General features: G+C 48.6%; 1 protein-coding gene across 31 annotated transcripts in view; it reads left to right on the top strand.

The window, feature by feature from the left end:
* LOC1276638 (protein alan shepard) overlaps positions 1–22590 on the top strand; it is a 203991-nt gene that overhangs the window by 141726 nt on the left and 39675 nt on the right. For 11 of the 31 annotated variants that reach the window (XM_061645394.1, XM_061645392.1, XM_061645391.1 and 8 more), the window contains one exon: positions 17953–18027. The exons of 18 other annotated variants lie outside the window; for them this stretch is intronic. In XM_061645394.1, coding sequence (XP_061501378.1) covers positions 17953–18027 — 75 coding nt within the window. Of the gene's footprint in view, positions 1–8846; positions 9306–9638; positions 9749–17952; positions 18028–22590 lie in introns of those variants that run through there. 2 more of the 31 variants (XM_061645417.1, XM_061645418.1) reach the window with 2 other exon arrangements.

Raw genomic sequence — 22590 nt, 5'->3', positions numbered from 1 at the left:
GCCTCTCCCTCCACCCGCTACACCGGAACGGAATGGTACTGGCGGCAGCAAACGAAAAGTGGTAAACGATTGAGCGCGGTAAAATTCAGTTGATTTTTATGGGGCGCTTTATCGGAAGCGCTCTCGGGGCTGCTGCTGCTGCTGCTGCTGGTGGTGCGTGTAGTTCGTTGTGGTTTTGCTGCAGCACTCTGAATTGCGGGCAAGATATTCTGGAGCGTTCTATTTCTTTTTACATTTTTGCGGTGCGTTTTTTTTAAACGCAAAACTGTACATAAAATCAAGCAAACCATTTTCATTCGTAAACTAATTCGTAACAACAACCAAAAAAAAACCTCCGCACTTGTCTACAGTTTGACTCATGCTAATGTGAAGCCGATAAGCGTTCGTATCGGAACGCACGAATGACGTGACCGATGATGGGACTACTACCAATTTAAATCTTATTTTGCTTCCCACACTTACCCGAGCAGAAAGGAAAAAAACCGCTCCCTTTCCAGCACAAGTCTTTCAGGTCTTTCGGAAGGTTTGCTCACATATTACATATATTTCGTGTATGAATATATTTGGCCACCTTCCTACTCCGACTCTGCTGCCCTTTGCCCATCCTTCGGTAGCCTTTCAGGCGAAGGTTTTTTTTTTGGGGGAAAATTGTCGTCAAACACATTTTTCCGCAATACCGCAAAAGCGTAACGGGTTACCGCATGGTCTCATAAAATTATGCAAAGCTTGCGGCTTTTTGCAACGCAAATGATGTCCTGCCCTGGACCAATGGAAGGGGAGGGGGGGGATCTCGTTTCGCCCATTTGACGTCGTCGTACGCTATCTCTCTTCTTCTCTCGCCCGCCGTACGTGCTTGGGCCGTGGGCAGGGCAGCACCAGAATGTGGTGGTTCGTTTGCGCGGTTGTGGCCCAAAGGGGTCGTACCACCCGGATCGGGAATTTTATTGAACGGTCCGAGTCGCTTCCGGTTCTGGTGGAAAAAAAATGTGCAAACATTCCGTAACGAATCCCGGGGCAGTCGGTCGGCGAAATAGCAAACGAAGGAAGTTATATTTTTCGAATCAACGGCGCGCGTAGGTTTTCTTAGGGGGGGGGGGGGGGGGGGGGGGGGTTAATCCGAGCCGCGGGAGAAGCTTTGCATTTGGAAAACTGAAAACTGGCGCTGGAGCAGGTCTTGCAAAGTAATGGTCTAAGCGGACGCGTTTATAATAGTAGCGCTCGGGCGTGAAAGTTGGAAGAACGAGAATTTATATTTATTGCATAATGTTTTAGTCATTTTCAAGCAGACTGCTGCCCCAACGGGAGTGTTCCGCGCCACGTCTTTCGGGTTTGAATGTGTTACCACATTCAGGGTTGGGGAAGTAGATCGTCTTACGGTAAGTTATGGCTACCTGTTTCCTTACAGTCACTGGGCCACAACAGCCGCAGCGCCAAAGATCAAAGACACATTCTTTCCGCCACAAATATGACGTGACAAAAGCGTGGACGGCCCAAGGCTTCATTGCCCGATGCTTATCGCACACGCCGCGGTATACCGTACGACAAATGTGTCTCCGAAAATATGCCCAAACCTTAGGCGTAGCCCCGCAGCAGCAGCAGCAGCAGTCAGCCCAAACAAGGGGGAGGGAAACAACGTGCACAAAAGCACGTCATTTCCCGCTGTAAGCCGAGCAAGGCTTTTCCAACTGACACAGCAGCAGACAACGCCAGTGGAAGAAACTTAATAATTTACTTCCCCAGGCCTTCAGGCCGGGCTCCTCCGGGTGGTCCGACGCAGCACACCATCCTTCAAAGGATCTCCTGACACGCGGGGGAGGACGGTTGGGAATTTGTGTCCCCGTGTGTGTCTGCTCCCGATGGGAGTAAAACCCCCTGGTCCCGATGGCTGCTGCCGGTGTCACCGCCGCCCCGTGCAGGTGCGGAAAGAATGTTGAAAACATATTTGCTCGTGGTCCTTCCATCGGCAGTAATCCTTGTGTCAAGGGGGGAGGACGAGTCGTGTTTCTACTGCTGCTGCTGCTGCTGCTGCGACGAGAGTCAATTTTTCTTCAAGCCTGCGACGTGATTTAAATGCTAAATGTGTCTGTGTGTGTGTGAGTGTTTCTGGCGCTCATTGGTACGCCTGGAAGTCTCCGTCTCCGCACCGCAGCTAATTTCCATTTTTCAAGGTGTACGCGATGTGCTCTGACTAATATAGGAAGTTTTCGCCGCGTTCCACATATTCCCTATCTTTCTTTCTAACAAAAAAAGCAAATGGGCTCATATTCCGGTTTATAAAGAAACTAAACTGAATAAAAACACTCCAAAACCTCTCTCACAAACACACACACACATACACGCACGTAAATACGAAAAGCGTTGAAAAGGTGATGGGGAGGAGGAGGTGGTTAAGGTGGAATATGATGGAAATTCCGGCAAACGGCATGCGCACGGCTGCCCTTCGTGTTGGTCCTCGCTCCATTCCGCTCAATTCCGCTTTCAAAACGAGTTGACGTCACAAGACGAGTTTGCCTGCCTCTCTCTCTCTTAAAAAACAATACAACCGTCACACTTCATCGACGTCATGGAACGGTTTCCAAACGCCTCCTGCGCGCGCTCCATCCGTCGTCTCCACACACCATTCACCGTATCGTCACCGTCAGCAGGTTTAGCCTGTGTTGGTAATACTTTTCCACCCGTTTTCCTTCACTTGCACTTGCCGCTTCCATGAGGAGTGTGTTGAGGTTTTATTAGTGTTTGTGTGTGTGCACAACGACCATACCACTAAGAGCGCTCCTCAAACGCTTACACGAAATAGGCGCGAGAGAGCGAGAGAAATAAGCCAAGTTTTTCATTGTGTGTGTTTGTGGATCGGTTTACGCTTGCACACACCATCCAACAAGCAATTACATTTTTCTATCATTTTTCTTCAACGTCACAGTGTCTGTGTGTGTGTGGAATTGTATGGTTTATTTTATTGTTTTTTAAGTGATTCTCGCCTTATCTCCCTAGTAGGCTATCCCACCCCCATGCGACTGTTAACCGCAAAAGCTCCCCATTGTATCTGGGGTAACCTGAATATCTCAGTTACCTTGTTGTCCCTTCAACAAACCCCTCTCCGCCGCCGCTTGATGAAAGGAACGAGCAGGTGAACTGCTCTCAGTACAAGCGGTGAGGGATTTCTGGGAATTCTCCTCCAAATTGCAGTTCCCCGTTTATAAGTTTTTTTTTTGGACTCGTTGTTGCTAAGCTTTCGCAAACATCTGTTAGATGACGTCATTGGGAAAGTGGTGCGAGATGAGGCGTGGTGTGGTACAGCTGCTGTCGTTATTCATTTACTTGTAACGTTACAACGTACAACGCTTACAACGCTTCATTCTTTGCGAAAGTAATTCGAGCAAGTTGTTAAACGCCTTTTTTTCGAGTTGTAATAACCTCAACATTTTTTGGCTCTCTGTGTATTAGTGTTGTTTTTTTTCTACTATCCTGAAGATACATTTTTATTTCTCATGTCGGAAACCGTTCCCTTTCCGTGTCGATTATCGTAAGTGCCGGAAATGTTTCTCGATTTACGGTTCCGAATACGGTAACGCGCGTAACAGCAGGAGCAGGTGCTGTGTTGTGTGTGTGTGTGTGTGTGTGTGTGTGTGTGTGTGTGTGTGTGTGTGTGTGTGTGTGTGTGTGTGTGTGTGTGTGTGTGTGTGTGCATGTGCTCCAGAACCGATAATAGCAAATGGAAGCATCAGGCATATCGTACCCACACCACTCAAACCAGGCGGAGAGGAACAGGCAAGTGTATTTCGATTTACCGAAAATGCACTCTACGCCAAATGTTGCCCCAAAAGTGCACAAATGTCTACGCCTCCCCCCATATCGAATGACCGAAACGAGGATGTGTGCGGGGTTTGAGAGGAGGGATGATTTGGTATTGTGTGAACATCGAAAAGCTCGCGAAAATGTTTGGAGCAGGAGGAGGTAACGAGAAAACAAACAACATGGCTCCCGGGACGAAGATGGTGGCCGCTTTGGTTGAAACGGCTTTACCGTGTGTGTGTAACCATCCTGCTGTCGTCCGGACAACAACAAAAAACTCCAATCGGAGGATATCTCTCTCTCTCTCTCTTTGCTGTTTGCAGTGTTACCACTTACCTTCCAGTGCTGCCATCGTGCTCTGGGACCTTGTGTCCGGAAAGCCGGAAGGTACTCAACAAGCTCGCCGTTCCACTGTTGCCTTTTTTGCTTGCTTTCGGGATTGCCTCTCGTACAACTGCGCACCGTGTGTGTGTGTGTCACACGGGGCATCATCATCATCCTTCCCGTTTGCTTTGACTTTGCGCGGTTTCGGTTGGCAAATATTTGTCGGACTCCGTGGTCCAAAGGGGACTGCTGCGGACTTGCTACGGGCTGCCGAATGCCAGGCGGCACTGCTCTGATATGCGAACCATCGTCCCGATGTCACCGAGATCGTTGTGCAACTCTTTATCAATCCTTTCGATTGCTTTGCGGGCAGGCGAACCTGTCGGCGGTAGGAAAGGAATGAAATGGGAGGTAAAAAGAAGGAAAAAAACCCTGAAACTCAATGTACGTAACTACACCCGGTCGGTGTGGGACATGTATAACCAATCCTGGGACCTGAAGGGATGATGGCAGCTGACTCTCCCTTAATTTAGTTTAGCCAGCCCGGGACGAGTTCGGGTGGGGGTAGCGCCACTGGTTCCTGGAACAGGAATTCAATTACCCCATCGCTGCCTCATTGAAACGTAATCAATGTGGGAGTTGTTTTTGACTGTATTTGCTTTAAAACAGCCACGAGTGGCTTTATTCATAACAGATGAGCGCGATGGGATCGTGCGAGATGCTATGAATTCTGACTCGTATTGCCTCGCCGCTTGCCGTAATCGCTTTAAAGCACCAGGCAAAAATCAATCATAAGACAGAAAAGATCGTCTCTGAAAGTCGTGCCGGGCAATCTCTTTGGGCTTTGGTGGTGGTGCTCACCTTCATTCGTACTCGATTCCATTCTAACGCTCTTCTTGTGTATTGAGATTGCTTCTAGCGTTTGCCCACCAACTTCCCTGGTATCTGGCATCTTACTTGGTTTTGTACGAGTCAGCAAACATCCTTAGTGCGTACTTCTCCTGCTTCTTTGCGGCATAGAAACCTAGCCAAGAACATGCTCTTTGAAGAATCTTCCCGGTCGAAAAGAAGGAATAGGGAAATGGCGACCGAGAACGAATGTATGTATGGCAGGACAAGTTTTCGATCCCGCAAAACCGCCGCCTTTTGAAGGAATCCAACCGGAACCGGAACTTCCGGAGTACATCTGCACCGGGCAGAGCGAAGTGAGTGAAAGAGGCCATTCCGCGGGAGCAAGAAGAGTAGGAGTTTGGGGGTTTTCCTGTTTGCATTTTATCTTGCTACTGAACCGCACTCACACACACGCAGACACACACACATACATTTCCCAAGCCAGCAGCGGGTCGGTCTTGGGTTCTTCTTTTCCCCAATTTCCCCAGAAAACCCCGTCAGCATTCGGTGCTGCCAAAATCAGACAACGTTTTTTGGGGACTCTGGGCCGGTGGAAAGCAGTCTCATTGGAGTGGTACACACACACACACACACATAGCCTCCCAGTTGGATGACGACTGGCGAAAGTCTGGGACAGTTCCAGCAGGTCCCACCACCGTGTACCAGCTTGTTTCGTGGTCGTCGTCGGTTGGTAGTTGCTGCGGTTTGCTTCAACGGCAAAGGACAAACCCGAACCTCATGGTTGACAGCAGCATGGTCCCCCCGTCCCCGACGATGGTGGCGATGATGATGATGACGATGGTGGCGATGATGACGGTTGGCCTGTGGGTGAATTCAGCCGACGAAAATTTCCCTCAGATTCACGGCGCAGATAACAGTAATTAAGCTTCGCGGGGAGAAGGCGTTGCGCCCCGTGCGCCTTATCTTGGAACCACATGGGATGATAATGTTTGCCGAAGGGAGGCGACCATTGCCATTGCTACTGCCCCTGCCGCCTGTGCACGGTAGATGAATGGAGGTATGCCCCGTGCAGATAAAGGACAACAGGGATAGCATGGCGTAAGGTGAAGGTGCACCGCAAAAGGGCAAGGGTCTTCAGGGATTCCATGCAAATCAGATAGAGAGAGAGAGAGAGAGAGAGAGATTTTACATACAAAATACACCTTCCCTCTATTGCAAGAATCCCGCCTAATCGGACTACTCTACTGGACATTCCGGGTGACTAGCGAACCGGAAACTCAGGGGAAGGTTGCATCACAGTGTGTGTTCGGAATCGGCTTAATTTAACGACAAGATTTCCCTTTTAATTTGCGCCAGTTTTCCGAGGGGTTCAGATTTCGCACCGGACCAAGATGCCCTGCCCTGCCCCGCCTTACGGGAAGTTCAGTAGTTGGATGTAGTTGGAGCGCTCTTTTGATTCCCGTATGCCCACTGTACGGTCCGGAGAATGTTGAGAAGGCACATATGAATTAGGAACAGGTCACTGAGCTGTGATTTACTTTCCGTTTTCAAGTTTCGGAAGGTCGTTCGGGAAGATATTGTAATTGATTTCTGCCTCTCGTCATGCATATGGAAATGGGAAAATTAATTAGGCACGCTTATTTTTAGCATTGCCACCACACAAGTTCCATGTGGGCTGTGAATTGGTGCTTGATTTGTGAATGGAAATATAACATGTGAATGAATATGAGCAACGCATCTTTCAAAAAGTATCGCTTTTTGTGACCTTTTCCTGATGCTTACTGTTTACATTATTCAAACGAGATAGATATATGAGCTTAATTGTGTGTTTCAGAAGACGTTTCTATTCCAAAGAACGTTCAATAAAGCCTAATATTCATCAAGCATCAAGTAAGAGCGTATTAAAAGAAAGAACTCATAACGGCTAAAGCGAGCCCGTCACTCCAATCCATTGTCGTGCCATTAAACAGAGCTGTTGACAGCTCCGAGTTAGCGAGAAAACCACACCACCGAGTTTGGTACGTGACTACCCCGACCGGAACAGATCTGCGTCGGAGAATGTGAACAAAAAGAAAAGCAAAAGCAAAGGAAAGTAGAAAGCAGGAAAATCCATTTCAATGCGTGGGATTATGGCTACATTGTTGCTGCCCGATCGAGCCCGTGTGAATGCTGTCGAAGTAAAGCGCGCGTACCCGCATTCTACCCGGGTAAGGGTTTAAGATGAATGCGCTCCGAACGGCACAGCATGCCAAATTGCCAGTGGGGGGTGTAAGCAGTAGTAGTTCGAGAGCTCGTAGAGCCTGGTGCCAGCTTCCTGACTTGCTTACGCAACGATGCGCTTGAGCACGGGTCTTGATGCAAATGCCACATGAATCGGCACGTTACGGTTGGGCGATTCATTATTGCTGCAAGGAAGTTGAATGTTTAATCCTGATACCGGCTTGCTTTACGGTGGCAGCATTCTAGCATTCACGTCTTTCAAGCACACACACACACACCCCGATGGTGGCAGACACACTGGTACACAGAAGGATACAGTATAATAATTGAACATGTTGTCGCCAGGTCGTCGCCAGTTTGCCCAGTGCGCTTATCAGCAAACCGCAATCTTAAATCTCACATCTTTTTTTTTTTTGGCTTACGTTGGAGCCGCAACGGTTCGACGTGATTAAACGGATGGCACACCATCGGCACGTACCCGAAATAACCATTCCAGGGGTACGGGTGTCCTACGCGCGCAAAAGTGCCGCCGAAGAAGAATCCTCCCGATGGTCATTCAGGGTAGACTGACATTGCCACAGCTTATGGTTCGTGCCGCTATCGGTCGGTCAAAATCAGTCACGCTGTTAAACTTCGTGGTGATTGTGTGTGTGTGTGTGAGTGCCGGAAAAGGGCACATCTCTGGAATGGTGACAAAAACACGATCCGGTCAGGTAATTGAAGAAGGAAGAAAAAAACGGAACCAACGAGAAATGGTCCCTTATTTTCCCCGCTGTTGTTGCGTACGTACGCCCGGCACTCTCGTGTGAGCGGCGATGAGTGTGAAGAGAGCACGACGGACCGGGGCGATACACAGTAAGTGAATAAACCAGATGACGTCCGACAAATCTGACTCTTCCTGGAGGCTCCGTTTCCGTAAGAGGGAAACCCCAGAGCAAGAGCGTCGGTCTCGGTCTCGTTGAGCGAGCGGCGAGTGAGTGAGATGCCGTACGATCTTCAAAATCGTAGCTCACACTCATGGGGGAGGTGTGCTATACCCTTAGTATCCCCATCTAAGTACATTGGCATCGTTACAAACTCTTTCCAATACCGAGAGAGTTACCGATCGTTGCACTCTCTCGCTCTCTTGCGTTCCACCATCTCACTTATCCGCTCGGAGCGCGCATGAGCGCTGATAAAAAAAGCGCTCCGTTACGAGCGAACGAAGCAGCAGCAGACGCGCCCCGGTATTCGTCATCACTCGCCGTAACGAACTGATGATATGGACCATTTTCCGTGAGACCCAAATATTCGTCATCATCAGCACCAGCATCACCATCATCATCACCATCTCGTGTAAACATCTCACACACGCATTCCATCCCTCTCAAAAAAAAAAGAGGGGCGTTGTATGCGTGAGTGTGTGAGCCGGTTTCCTGCGTGTGTGCGTGTGTGTGTGTTTTTCCCTCCTCTTCCTCCTGCTTGTTTGTGTCAACTCTCCTCGCCTCGTGACGAGGGCGTAAGAACACCGCCAAGAAGAGCCCGAAGACTCTCAGGGCGCGCGCTCGTTCGCTCACTATCGGCAAGGGGTCGGGTCATCGGGCGCACGGTGTGTGCTTGTGTGTTTGCGGCGGTACCCCGGTTCCGGAGAGGGAGTCGCAAGATTCATTCATTCGTCACAACGCTACGCAACGTAACGCACAAGACGGCATCGCGCGTACTTCTGCTTCGTGTCCGCGCGCCATTGTGACCAACCTTTGTTTTCCTCGATTGTGTGTGTTTTACGGGGGTTTTTCGGTTTGTTGTCATTTGGTTTGTCCTTGCCCAGAAGAGGGGGGGAGTGGACATTTTCGCAACACGAGAGCTTTTGGCCAACACCGGCCGCGGTTCTTAGCCCATCGGAAGTGAAAGAACACCCCGTTATACCGGTGGGGCGTGAAGGCACGATAACCATATGGTAGAAGGGTAGCGTGCGTGTCCAGTCCTTGTGTGTGTGTGTGCGCGCGGTACAAAAGTCAAAAGCCCTCGTTAGTGTAGTGCCGGGTGTAACGCTTAGTGCGCGGTGGGTAGTGATCGTTAGTGTCGCTGTGTTGCTCCACAAGTTGCCGAACGTTCGAGCCGTTGGCGATACATAGTAGGTAGGCTCTTTGGTAACTACGTTCGCACATCCTGTCCATACGGAAGCGCACAATTGTTCTCCCCACGGATACCATATCGATACCATATTGTGTATCAAGTGTCCAATCAGCGCTTGCCATATGTGGGGATGTGCTCTTATTGTACGCGCTCGTCGTGTGTGAGCGGTGGTTAAGCGCAACCAATCAAAGGCCACACGTCGTACCATATTGTTTGCTCCCGGAGGAAGCTTTTTGCACGGTTGTGGTGTGTGTGTTGTGTGTGTGTTTTTTTTTTTTGGTTCTCTCTGCACTCCAAGGTATAACCAAAGGTATAATTACAGTTTCGGTCATAATAGTGTCAGAGTTGTGTCGGAAAGCGCCCTATCACGTGGCATTGCTAGTGAGTGCGTGCTGGTGTGTGTGTCCATCCGGTTCAACAGATACCGCCATCCAAAGTGCCGGAAGTAAGTTTGCCACTCTCATCACCCTGCCATACTTACACACACACGCACACCTGTCGTCGTCATTGTTGCATTATTGGTGATGTGTTTAAACCTTGTCACCTCCAACCTGCAGGGCGAAGATGAAGAGCTGTAGCAGCAGCAGCAGCAGCATGGTGGTTGTTTGATGTCATTGCGCATAAATAAACAATCGGTAACAACAATCTCTGTGAGGCGAAAGTGTGAACAAACCATCCGGGTTCGCCCGTATGTGTATGTGTGTGTATGTGCGTCAGTATGTATGTGGAAGGTTGTTACTGTCAATCTGTCGCCAGCACGAGATTCCCCCGTATCAGAGACGAGCAGATAACGAGGCACGGAAAACGGGAGGCATGGTGCGCTTATCATTGTGCGTACTACGCACGCAGCGGAAGATAAGCGCAGAGAGCGAGAGGGCAGCGATGGGCATAAAACCCGGAAACAGATCCGGAATCGAATTGCAACTTTATCACGTACCCCGTGGAAGAAGAAGAAAGGTTCCGAAGAAGAAAAAAAAAAAGGTTGCAATCCAATCTCTTACAACATACAGCGGCGTTGTCGTCGACAAAGTTTGAAGGTGGTGGTGGTGGTGGTGAATGGTTGGGCTGCTGGAGTACTTCAACAGATGGTCCCCTTGGGTTTGCTACCATATGGAACGCTGGCGGTGGCCACGGTGGCACCAATGACACGGCGTAATTAAAATTTATAATCGATCTTTTCTTTGCCTGACCCTTTAAAGTAGCAAGCAAAGAGTTTAAATACAAATTATAAAGATGTCTAATAAGTCAAGTCCTTTAGCTTGATCTGTCCTACAAGTTCACCATACAAGAACCGTACAAGCGGTATGGCAACTTTACACACCACAAACGTCACAATTAAATTACTGACACTTGTGGCATCCCCGTTCAAAGGCATTCGTTCTGTTTCTTCCCATTTTCCATTCTCTCCGCACAAAAGACCGCTCCTGTTTTGGTCGGTTGTGTTTCATCCTGTCGATAAAGAAAAGACACATTCACTCACACACACACACACACACACACACACACACACACACACAGACACACACACACACACTGGGTCGAAAGTTGCGACGAACTTGCAAATCTCGTCCGATGAAAAATGAGCAAGTTTAATTAGATGCAAACCGCATGACATTTTGTCAAACTTAAATTTGTTCCGGCTGTGCAAATCTGTCTGTGTGACCAGGGAAGCCAGGAAAGGCCAGAATACTGGAGTTGTGGTAAAGCCGAGCTGTTTCGTTCCCTTTCTATCAGTAATTCTGCAGCAGTTTTATTGGAGGACGGACCATTTTCTCAAACCTTTCGTTGTTGCGGAACGAGTCTCGAAGCAAGAGACTCGGTTGGCCATGTGCTACTACTACTACTACTACTACTACCTCCACTACGTGGCTGCTCCGCTGTCGTCGGAAGGTTGTTAAACTCAATTATCGAAAAGTTTTTTGGGCTGCGGAAACTCTCGCTTTTTTTGCTGCTTCTTCTCCTCTCACTCACTCAGGTCTTTTATCCCCCATCACATTCCACGTTCCCGTCCTACAATCATGTTCATGTTGTGCCGACGCAGACATATTGTGTCGTTTCCCTTCGGGCTGCCGGGTGCAGGAAAGGCCGTGTTTACCGAAGCTACCGAGTTTCGGTAAACTTCTGCTGTTGGAGGTTGGTGGTGGAGCCTCTCTTCACCATTCCCCTCTTTAGAGGCGGACATATTGTGTAGCACGAGCTTCTTTTTTTTTGGATGTGTGTGTGTGTGCAATTTTTCCACGCTTCAAAGCGCTTACGAGTCCCGCATAAAATTGTCGCCCATTGTGTGTAGGCGTCTGGATGTGGAGAGACAGCCCAAAGAGGGTATACGAGGGAGAGAGGAAAGAAGAGCGAGAGAATGTGCGTGTGTATCCGATATGCTGACAAAAAAAATTGCGATGCGAGCGTGCAAAAAGCTCGATTAAAATCGTACATCACTGGCAGCTTCCCATCGTGGCTGAAGCTCTTAAACGTGGCAGGCACTATAATCAGTTTTCTATGCCGTCGGGGGGTACGTACGACGTTCGGGAATGTTATCGACCCGGAGGGGAATGCAACCGATGAGTGAATAGATATCCCCCCCCCCCCCATCCCGGGAGAATGTGTTGAAGAGGAGGAGCTGGCAAAGGTCAGCACCTAAAGAAAGTCCCAGCCCCTCAAGACCGACCCGGTGTACGTGTTGGAAGGCTGCAAGTCTGCAAGGAGCAATTCCATACCTGGGTGGAATTTCTTCACCCTCCGCTGCATTGGTCTGGAATTCCTATCACCGCTTTCGGATGGAAAATCGAAACCTACCGACAATGAAAAGCCGATGATCTGATCCATCACCACCACCAACCTCAACACATCTTATACCTGGAAAGAATAATCATCCAATCGTAGGGCGCATTGCATGATTGAGATTCAATCAGTCCGAAACAATTCCACTACACTTCGGTACCGGCGCAAAGTTGCCAGCTGCTGCTGCCAGCTAAACTAGTACATCGTAGGAATCACCTGCAGAAAAGCTTGCCTTGTACTCTCCGCAAAAACCACATCCTTGCGAATTGTTGTCCAAAATCTCACTGCTGCGAACGGGTTTTGGGGTGCAGGAATTTCGTTCCACGGTAGGCAAAATACCGGAAACCACACGGATATGACGTTGACAGCACTCTCCCGACCCGCACCGGCATCGTTGTGCCCTCTCCTCTGTATGCAGAATGTGGTGGTGATTTGTTTCCTACGTGATTTAGAACTACATGATGCTCTGAAGAAGAGAGAGAGAAAACGAGCTAGAGTGTACTGCATCCAGGCGGGTGCATGATAAGACCATAAATCCATTTACCGAAATCAGATTCGTGGTGCAATTGCGGGCCCCAACCCGTTTCCCGGGTGGTGGTGATGGCGATGCTCTACCAGATCTTGCTTATCCAGCTGGCACACACAGCTAGGGGCAAGCGAACCCGGAAGTATGTGGGCCGAAATTTTCCTGGGAAATGGTTTGCGACGTCGAGGCTGTTGAAACTGGGGAAGCCTTAGCCTTTTTGTTTTCTTTTCACTCTTCCATAAACTCTCTAATTACTGTCGCTTTGGATGTCTTGGCTTGGGCTTTTCCAGCAGCCGCTGCTGCCGTGCTGCTGCCATGGCACTCGCACTGCAAATGTAGCGAACAATCCAGCCAGGGTGCTCATCCATCTTGCGCTGGTGCTCCGAGCTCGGCCCAGCTTGTTGTGCAAGATCGCTCGTGAGCATCCATCTGGATTTGTAATGATAATCCATCTTCGGCTTCCACATGCAGCCCAGCCCAGCGGAACACGATTCCGGCACACCAATTCATCAAGTCACACATGGGAATGGCTTTGCCCTTCTGTTCTGGGGGGGGGCGGCATGGTCTGTGAACGCGAACACAAGTTCACTTTAATAGTTCAAGTTCGGCAAGAGTGCTTTAAGTGCCATGGCGATTAATCCCACCGTGGTAGCGATTCGAAAGCGATGAAAGAGAGTGAGGTCTTGTTTTCAACTGCTTCATTTATTATATTCAATTCTAAACAAACTAATGCTCCAACAAACGCTCCTTTCAAGCTCTTATTAACCCATATTAAATTGGCCTATCTTTTACCTTCTGGGTGCTTTGGGAAAGGTCAATAAAATCGTTTTGTACAAACTTCCGCAGTGTTTACCAGCAGCTTCCCTGTGGGTGCCCATAGTTTCCAGCGAGCTAAACTTTAGCGCGCCCCGGCTTTAATTACTCACTTTCCAGAATTTATACATTGTATAAATCGGATTACCATTTGTCATTCTTGGAGAGCTCCGGCACAGCAGCAGCAGCAGCCGTGTGCACACGTCTATTTCTCGCTCACCCATGAAAATGGACAGGGAAAACGGATAATGGGAATATTTACGTTATTTGCCCAGGACCCAGGAGAACCAACCCCGCCGTTGGAGAATGAAGCAACACATTTAGTGCGTTTGAGCAAAGGACCGCTTCCGGAAAATCATTAGCCCAGCTTTTCAAGGGAAATGGAGATTCACACCGGATTCTAGCCGATCGCGTGAGTGCGTGCGTTCGCTGCCGGTGCTATTTACACCACCGGAACACATTTCCCGCCTCGCCAACCCAAAAAGGGAGTAGCTATGTGCGGGGGGATGGATGGTTATCATCGTGTCGGTCGTGTCATACCCGTCAGGACCCGTGCCGTTTCCTCTATCGCTCGGTGCTCTGTACCATGGGACGCTATCGTTTACCATTAGCAAAGAATCTAGCATCATTCCAGTGACCGACCGTTCGGAAGGATAATTTTGTTCGCCTTTTTTTCTATGCTCCACGAACACCCGCAAAAACCGGCCCAACATCATTAATCTTTGCCATAAAATTTACTCTTCCACGGAGAAAGGTACAGGAAAGACCTAGATATAACAATAGAATTTTGGTATATGGAGGAAAGAGTCAGTGAGTGAGAGAGAGAGAGAGAGAGTGAGATGTGTTCTATCCCAAAAAAAAGCCGCACAACAGCACATCATCCTTTCAATCTTCAATCATTATCATCTGAATTCATTCGTTATCAGAACTCATTTATTTGCGGTCGGGGCCTGGTGTGCTGTTATGCTTTCGCGAGGTGCGAAAATTATTCATCCCGATTTTCTATAAGGAACTCCCTGGGAAGGTAAATGGATGCCGATGCTTAAGGGAAACAATTAATCGAAACGATAACGATCGTTTGGAGGTTTGTGCTTGCTGTGGAGGAATGTAATTTTGTAGAAAATTTGCATGAAATACTTCCGCCGGCATTTTGAACCTGAGCCTAGTGGCCAGGATGACCACCCGGTAAACGGTTTGGTGCTTCGTCAGAGCTTGTTCAATCTTGAATCCTCAAGACGACGACGCCATTCCCAAGATACGGTAAAGTGTTCTAAGTAAACGTTCAAGTTCCTGCGATGCTTTTCCGAGAGGATAGAGGCAACCAATCTGATCAGCAAACAAAGAACAATCAATGGTCCATCAGCATCGGTTGTCCATTCCAATCAAAGAGCCCTTAACCGAATGGTCCTGCTGAAGATTTTAATTGCACTGTCGAGCGCCGATTGCTTGGTAAAGCTAACTTCCCTTGGAAGCGCCCCACTACACCATTCATAAGCCAACCGGCGTCAATTAGAGCACAAATAATAATCACAGCATGCATTATCTAGCCCACAATTATTTCCCCAACCCGACCAAACCGACCGACTCGTTCGGATGATAGAGTCCTGCTGGAAGGGAATCGTCCACAGAACGCATCATCCAAGGCGCGTTTCAAAGCGTGTCGTATTCGATTAATCACTACGTGACAATCGGACCGTTTCGGTCGTCAACTAGCCCGGTCGTAGCCTCTAAGTCCACCAACTCCGCTCGATGAGGGTTGCTCATCTTCCTTCATCAAGCCACACCGATATGGCCGACGACGACAGATGGGAGCGAGTTCTTTTGCTGTAGCTTATAATGTTGTCCCATTGGTGATACTTCCCGGCCGGACGTGCTCACGTACGTTCGTGTTGAGCTACTTCCGGATCATGCAATCGTAGAACAGTGCTCGCATGGCTGCCTGTCTACCATTCTCCAAACCACCAGCGAGCGATGAAATCCAATGGTTCGGACTGCATCTTGTATCGGACAGCACTCGCACACTACGATGTGTGGAGGAGCTTTCTTTAAAGTGGCATTTCTTTTCTCTCGCACCCTCGCGTGCGTGTTTTCAAATCCCGCCTCTTGCTCCGTTGGACATTATCCCTGTGTCAACGTGCCATTTGTATGCATGCGTATGATGGCGTATTGCGTGCGCAAATACAGTCCTACGCAAGGCGTCTTGTTTTAACGCGTATGATGATTGATTATACCGCCTATCAATCATCAGGTCCCGGCAATACCCAGAGCGCAACAGAGCAGCAGCAGCAGTGTAAAGGTTAGGCCCTAACGGGCGTATGGCCAGCGTATCGCTGGCAGAGGAGGGTGTACGTTTCACTAATACCATACGGCAAGCGGCGATGACAGCATCAAACGGGCGGGTCTGTAATTGAGCACTGGCGACGCTATCAAACAGCGCAAAGGTAGCACGTAAAGATAACGCGTGGGATTGAACTTACAGTTTGTGAGTGTGTGTGCGTGTGATGAAAGCTGAATAGCGATTTGTTTGAAAAGAATGCGTTGCTTTATTACCCGCGCTGCGTGTCATTAACTTGGATGTGTGATTATGGTGAGCGATGGAAGATAAATAGACACGTATAGCCTGTTGGAAATATCCTGGTCACGGCACCAAATACAAACACAAATTTCAACTTAACCAAGACGCCTGCAGTTCCTAGTTATAGTTACTCTATTTATTCCTCCGGTACATAGATCCTTTCTCCCTGCAAGCTACGCGTTTGCTGGTTTTCTTGCTCCTGGAATCCCATTACCTTCGGCTAATGATGCACCGTATTACGGGTTATGCACCTATCTCATCAGAGCGTAATCATTAGCATGTTCCTTCCCCATCTAGCTCGGTGTTAGCTCGAATGGGACTTTTTGTGTCATTTTTTTCGTAACAAACACCAAAACATGCCTGATATCTCAACTTTGCTCTAATAACACTCCCACACTTACTTGCACTTCTCTTGCAATGCCTGCATGTACCACCATGCACTGTCTCCACAAATCGACAATCGATATGATGACGATGCTGGCCGACAGAAGCACACAACTGATGGTGGGGACGAGAAAGTTATTCCAATCTCTGGGCTGGTATCATCGCCTTCAAGAATGCTTACCAACTACCCTCCCACAAATACACACACACTTCTAAACGCAGGAAGGGGCGCGCAGAAAATGGCTATAACATCGAATGTCATCAAGTGCCAACCATGTTAGTAGCAATCGGTGTTTGCTGTTCCCACTGGCAGGGGGATATATCTCCGACATACGTACTTTGTCAACCAACTATAACAACGCACACAAACACACTAACACACACACACAGATGCCAATACCCATCATCCCACCCGGTGTGTGTGTGTGGTACGGCTCAATGGAAGTGCCATATGTTACTGGTATCGAATTTCTTCCCGCCCCGCACTGTTTGCAGCCCCGTGGCCGCCCCGGTGGCTAATATCGGTTGCAACTCGTTCGCTTTTCATGAAACTCGACGGCTCAACAACAACAGCCAGTAACACCGCCCAGCACTGACAGGGGGCTAGATATGGCCGCGCTAGTTCATCTAGCGCTGATGGTGTGCGCATTACAGTGATAACATTTGTTGCCGTAAAGGCGTAATGTGCCGTCGAAATCGGTTTATGCGATCCTGCCATTACCTCACAATATCTAAGCCATCTTTGGCATCTTCTGGCAAACGGGTGGCAGCCGTGAGCCATGTCGAAGCAAGCTCGTTCAACTTCCAATCGAGCAGGCGAAGCTTTTCACGGCTTTAAGTGTGCTCTCGGCTGAAATGAAGTTAGTGCGCTCTTCCGCGCAGCTATTTGTTGAACGGAGAAGTAATGGTGTGGTGTAAAAAATTCAATTGAAAATAGATTTTGTAAACACAGGAACTATGTTCTCACACTATTGGTAGTTGTGTAGGTTCTGATCCTGCTGGAAGACATTGCAAAACGTCCTGCCAAGGGTATGCAATACTTAGACGAGTTTTACATGGAATATAGTTATTTACAACTCGCCTAAAGGCATGCAACTGGCATCACTAAACTCCTTAATGTATGCTCAGTACATGAAATATTGCCTTGTTCCATTATTAGAGATTGAAAACCATTTTAAAATGTTCCTTGAATGATGTTTTTCCGTAAGAAAAACCAAGTTTACCTATTCCCCATTCAATTAGAAAAACTCCACTCCGCCATACTGCTGTGTTATCTTGAATTTGAATTAAAATAATATTATTTTCTCAGCCGTATAATAGAGCTCTAAGCTATGAAAACAATTCGATACCACGAAACTTGTTGACAGTCAAATTAATTAAACCTTAAAAACCGGCTCATTTATCATAACGGCTTTATTTAAAAGCTCTTGTTTATGCACCGAACTCCGTGGCTTCCCGGAAGCATCGACTGTACTATGCTCGTACTATGAATATTATAATTCCTCTTCCGTTGGCCAATCCATGCTGCCCCAAGCACTAACGTTATTATGTTTTCGTTGACTTTTCGTTACAGGTAAGCCTCGCCAGTCACGATTCAGCACGCTTTGACCCGCCTGCCTGCCTGCCTACCAGCAGCAGCTACAATCGGGTAAGAGATCGGTAACGCTTCAGTTGCCACGGCAAGACATAATCCTCCAAAAACTGCTCAAAAGTCGCTCCCTTCTGCTGTGTGTGTGTGTGTCCTTTTGTGTCCACCACCGCCTCTCCAAGATGCAGATTAACAATTGAAAGTTAATGTAGTGTAACACAGTGCCCCGTGGTGGTGGGGTTGTCGCTGGACGCAAAACGAAGGGCGCAAGACTCATTCCACCCTTCTTCAGCTCTTATTGCGGTACCGATAATTGCTGATAAAATCTTACCCATTTCAAAGCCGGGGATGGTAAACGGGTATGGTTTGTGCGCCCGAAAGGATTGTCGCTCGAAGGAACCGGTGGGAGGAAAAAAACAAACCACTCCTCCCTAGAGCTTGTTTTTAGTGCAGGAGAAGATTTATTCAGCATCCCAAATTAGCCGCCTCGTTCTTCCCATCGCAAGAGAGGCGGAAAGGAATCTTTTGCGAACGAATATTTATGCTGCAACATGCACACGGCGCGATAAGGCAACGAGAATTCTTACCATTGAAGCGCTTGAACCCACCTGGAGCAACCAGGTTCGCACGGTCGGTTGTTGAGCTGTTATTGAATTTAATTTTTAAATAAGCTTCTTTAAAGCAAACTCTTCCAATAATTAGCTAGCAGCGTAAAAGCAGCTCCGAAACCCATGCCGCCGCAAAAGCACTCAAACTAAACAAACAAACGAGGAACCGAAGAAAAAACCCGAAATAGTGTGAGCTTTCCAGCCCAGATCGAAAGATGCAAAGTGTAAGAAAAAGAATCCTAATGAAAATCTGGCCATTATTTTGCACCCCGTAGAAAAGCACTCGGGAAAACGGCATACGGGAGTTGCAGAGCAAATAGCACGCCCTTCACGCTCCTAACCTCGCCCGCTGCCCATCGAATTATTAAGATAAAGTTTTGAAAATTATATTTTCCACCCTCGTCCGGCGCTAATCTCATTTTTATCATATTTTATGCAAAACTTTATGCGCAACCTTTATGCCCCGTTTGTCCATCCTTCTTTCCCCCCCCCCCCCCCCCACCCCCAGTAGGAGTTGATGGTGGCACCGTTGCATGTGGCTTTCAGCGGGCCTAACCCGATAGGGCTGGCTTGATAAGGGAAAAAGCGCTTGGAAAGTAGTTCTCGGTAGGGTTAGGTAGGGCATTTCTTCGGCAAAGGTTGGAATCCTCTGGGCTGCTGCGGTGAACTACTACTGTGGGAGTTTGTGGCGAATCTGCTGATTGAACAAACACAGAGAGAGGGAGAAAAAAGCCAAGCGACAGTGATAATGAGGCATCTTCTTAACGCCTCTGTGTGTCCCGTTCGACGAACGTGTCTTTCGTGTGGAAGAGGTGTGTGCTGAGAAACGGAGCCATATAAAGTGGCTAAAATTATCAGAACATCCACATCGAGCGACATCCTTCACCGGTCTTGAACCGTGAATCATATAGATGCAGATGACATCCTGCGAAGGTGGCCTCACTTTCAAGCACACAAAACCTACGCAAAACGTTCCACATTTGCTCTGTGAAACCGTTTGTAAATTCCCCCCTAGATGCTGCGCTGGTACAGCGGTAACTTCTTGGCGTACTCTGAGACCAAACCAGCAGCTTATTAGAAGCGCTCGAACCATTCCAAGAGCGCCTTCCAAAAATGCCATCAATTCTACAGTGCGCGATAGCGTATTTCTCTCTCTCTCTCTCTCTCTCTATATCTTGGGCAAATAATCCACACTGCTTGTAGGCTGGTCGCAGCCGTTGGTCGCCGGAAATTTCGTTTGAATTTCCCGGCACGTAGATCCGCTTAATTCTAATTTAGAGATCTAACAATTCCATCCAACCTCCTCCTTCCCAGCCCCCTTCATCCTCGCTAAAGAGCTGAAGATGACGAGAACGTACGCCAACAACGGCCACCCTCCCACCCTCAGGGACTTGGGAACTTGGCAAAGCCAAAGGGCCATGAGAAAACCCTTGTCTTCCCCGGGCTTGACTTTGGCTCACTTTTGATCCATCCTGTGTGTATGTGTGTGTGTGTGTGTGTGTGTGTGGCCATCCTGCGCTGGCCGTAATTTCCGTTCCGCGAGCCGGACAGATGGGCCAGCAAATGGTTCCGTCATGGCGGAATACAAAACCCTTTCCCTTTAAGGGGAGGGGTGGAAAGTTCCTCTCCACCCAAGAAAACTGATACCGAACCGGTCCCGGTCGAAACTCGCAAAGCTGCGGGGTCGGTTAGACGGAGTGCAAAATGGCAGAAGAATTTAATGAAAATTTTCTCAGCTTTCCCACCGCCAGCAGCTCGCCCGCTCAACACTAGCGCGGTGGCGTTGTGATGGCGGATAATCATAAAAAAGGCGAGGACAATTTCCTTACTACCAGCAGCAGCAGCAGCGGCAGCATCAGAAGCGTCAATGAATAAAAGCTTTACTTCCGAGGAAGAAAAAAGAAAAAAGGCACTCACACACACGCACAAGCACAGATACACACTGCATATGCGATTTGGTGCTGCCTCATCCTCCTCCGCGGTGTTGGCCCGTTGCCGATTATGCTGATGCCGTTTCCCTTTGCTGCGCGGCTTGCACAAAACAAAAGAGCACCCCCAAAAGCAAGTAAAGGGAAGAGGGTGTAAGAGAGGGACACAGAAGTGGTGTGGTACAACCATCACCTCCAGCAGCAGCAGCCGAATCGAATCACTCTTTGTCGGTGGCGACTGCGAAAGGAAATCAGGAACAATGCCGGAACAATGCCGGAAGTTGGATCTTTATTGTATGGAATAAATTTCCCTTTTTGCTTATGGCACGACCCATCCGACCCGCGCGTGTGTGTGTGTGTGTCTCCCCACCGTCAGGCTTTGCACCCCATCATCGACAGTTTTCTGTGCACGGTGACAGTTCCTCCACACTCTTTGCAGTCTTTCCCGCACCCGGCCTAAACATCCCCCCGGGAGGACAATGATATTCGTCTTCAGAGTTTTTTGTGCTCTGGCAAAGGTTGAAGCAGGATGGGAGGAGATGTTGGCAGGTGGCAAAGGACGTGGAAGTGTCAACAGAACAATTCTGCGGCCCCGTTTGGTGAGAATCCCGTTTTGCCGCACACATCCGGTCGGCTCAGTTTGCCGGGAATTTGCTCCCAAAAATCTCGTCCATCGTAGGACCTCGTAGGGGACGTGCTTCGTTTTATGCAACGATTTCTCAACCCACCCAGGGCGCAATGCCTCGCCTGAGAGCGTTGGAGCGGGGATCAGTCCAGCAGTGTACGACTAATCCGCACGACAAAACGCCGCTTGTGCCGTTTCGCTGTGTCCGGGATGAGTCCACGACGGAGACAGCACAGGGAGTCGTCGATTGTCGTCATTTGCTGTCGCTATGATTATTCGCATATTCGTTGGTAAAAATTGTCTCGCTGGAAACACAGACGTGCGTGGAAGGTGTGCGTATGGGTTTGATTCGATTTTCAAATTTAGTTGGTTTATTCATCCGCTACAGTACGGGGAGCAGCAAATTGAGCGGCAGCAACAATAAAGTACGAGGTACAAAGTATCACATCCCCCCAATATTACTTCTTGGAAAGAGCACAAGCAGTGGCTTTTTTTTTCTTTTTCCTAAAGTAAGTTAGAAGGATTTTTGGGGACGTTTTTTGTGTGTCCGTGTGAGCACCCCAAAGCGGTTCTCTCCGCTTAACAAGACAGTCTATACAGCCTGCGGAAAAAAGGTTGATTGCAATCGTTTCTTCCCAAAATGAAGCGTCTAAATTCGAAATGAAAAGGAGTTTTTTTGTTGGTTTTGTTTGGGCTGCCTTGCTGGTGGGCTGGTTGTGGGGAATTGTTCTTGTTACGCTTACTTACGCTGATAAGATTATGCGCGATCGAAATGTAAGAAAAAAGCCCTCGTGGAATGAGGCCTAAGTTTTGTCGAGTCGAGTACCGCGGCAAAGAATCCTTATAGGTGCCCTCCCCCCACCAAAACGCACCCGAGGACTTTGGTGTACGTGCGTGTGTGTGTGTATTTTTCCCTCCCATTAAAGACACCACTCTCGAAATGGATTAGAAAGAGCGAAAACAATAGGACGACATGGCGAAAAGGACAATGGGCGCGGGTGCTGCACCACTTCCGCATGGAAGCGTCGGTTGAATAGGGGGATGAAAGGAAAATATACATGCCTGCGTACCCACAGAAGCACACACAGAAGCACACACCGAAACCGCATCGTACGGTGTGGTTTTGTATCGCTCCACGCTGAAGGCTGAAGGAATACAGGGCGGCATCACCCGCAGGCTTAACCACGTTTTCGCACAGATTGTTTTGCGACAAAGCCACCAGCCACCCAGAACCCGCTGGCATTGCGGTGACCGCTGTTAAGCCGTAAATATTCATTCCGTTCATTTTTTGTTTTTTTTTTGTAATCTTCAAACGCACTCCAATTTTGTTCACTAATGTAGAGCGAACCAAATGCAGCGAAGCAGTAGTACGAAAGTGGTAGCGTGTAGCGTGCGTAAAAAACCGCACCAGCACGCTCTGTGGGAAGTAGTAGAAAAGTATGTACAGTGTGTGAAGCAATAA

This window comes from Anopheles gambiae, chromosome 2, assembly GCF_943734735.2.
Source record: "Anopheles gambiae chromosome 2, idAnoGambNW_F1_1, whole genome shotgun sequence".
In the NCBI taxonomy this organism is placed as follows: domain Eukaryota; kingdom Metazoa; phylum Arthropoda; class Insecta; order Diptera; family Culicidae; genus Anopheles; species Anopheles gambiae.
Note: the sequence above shows the minus strand (reverse complement) of the source record. Positions and strands in the feature narration are given on the sequence as shown.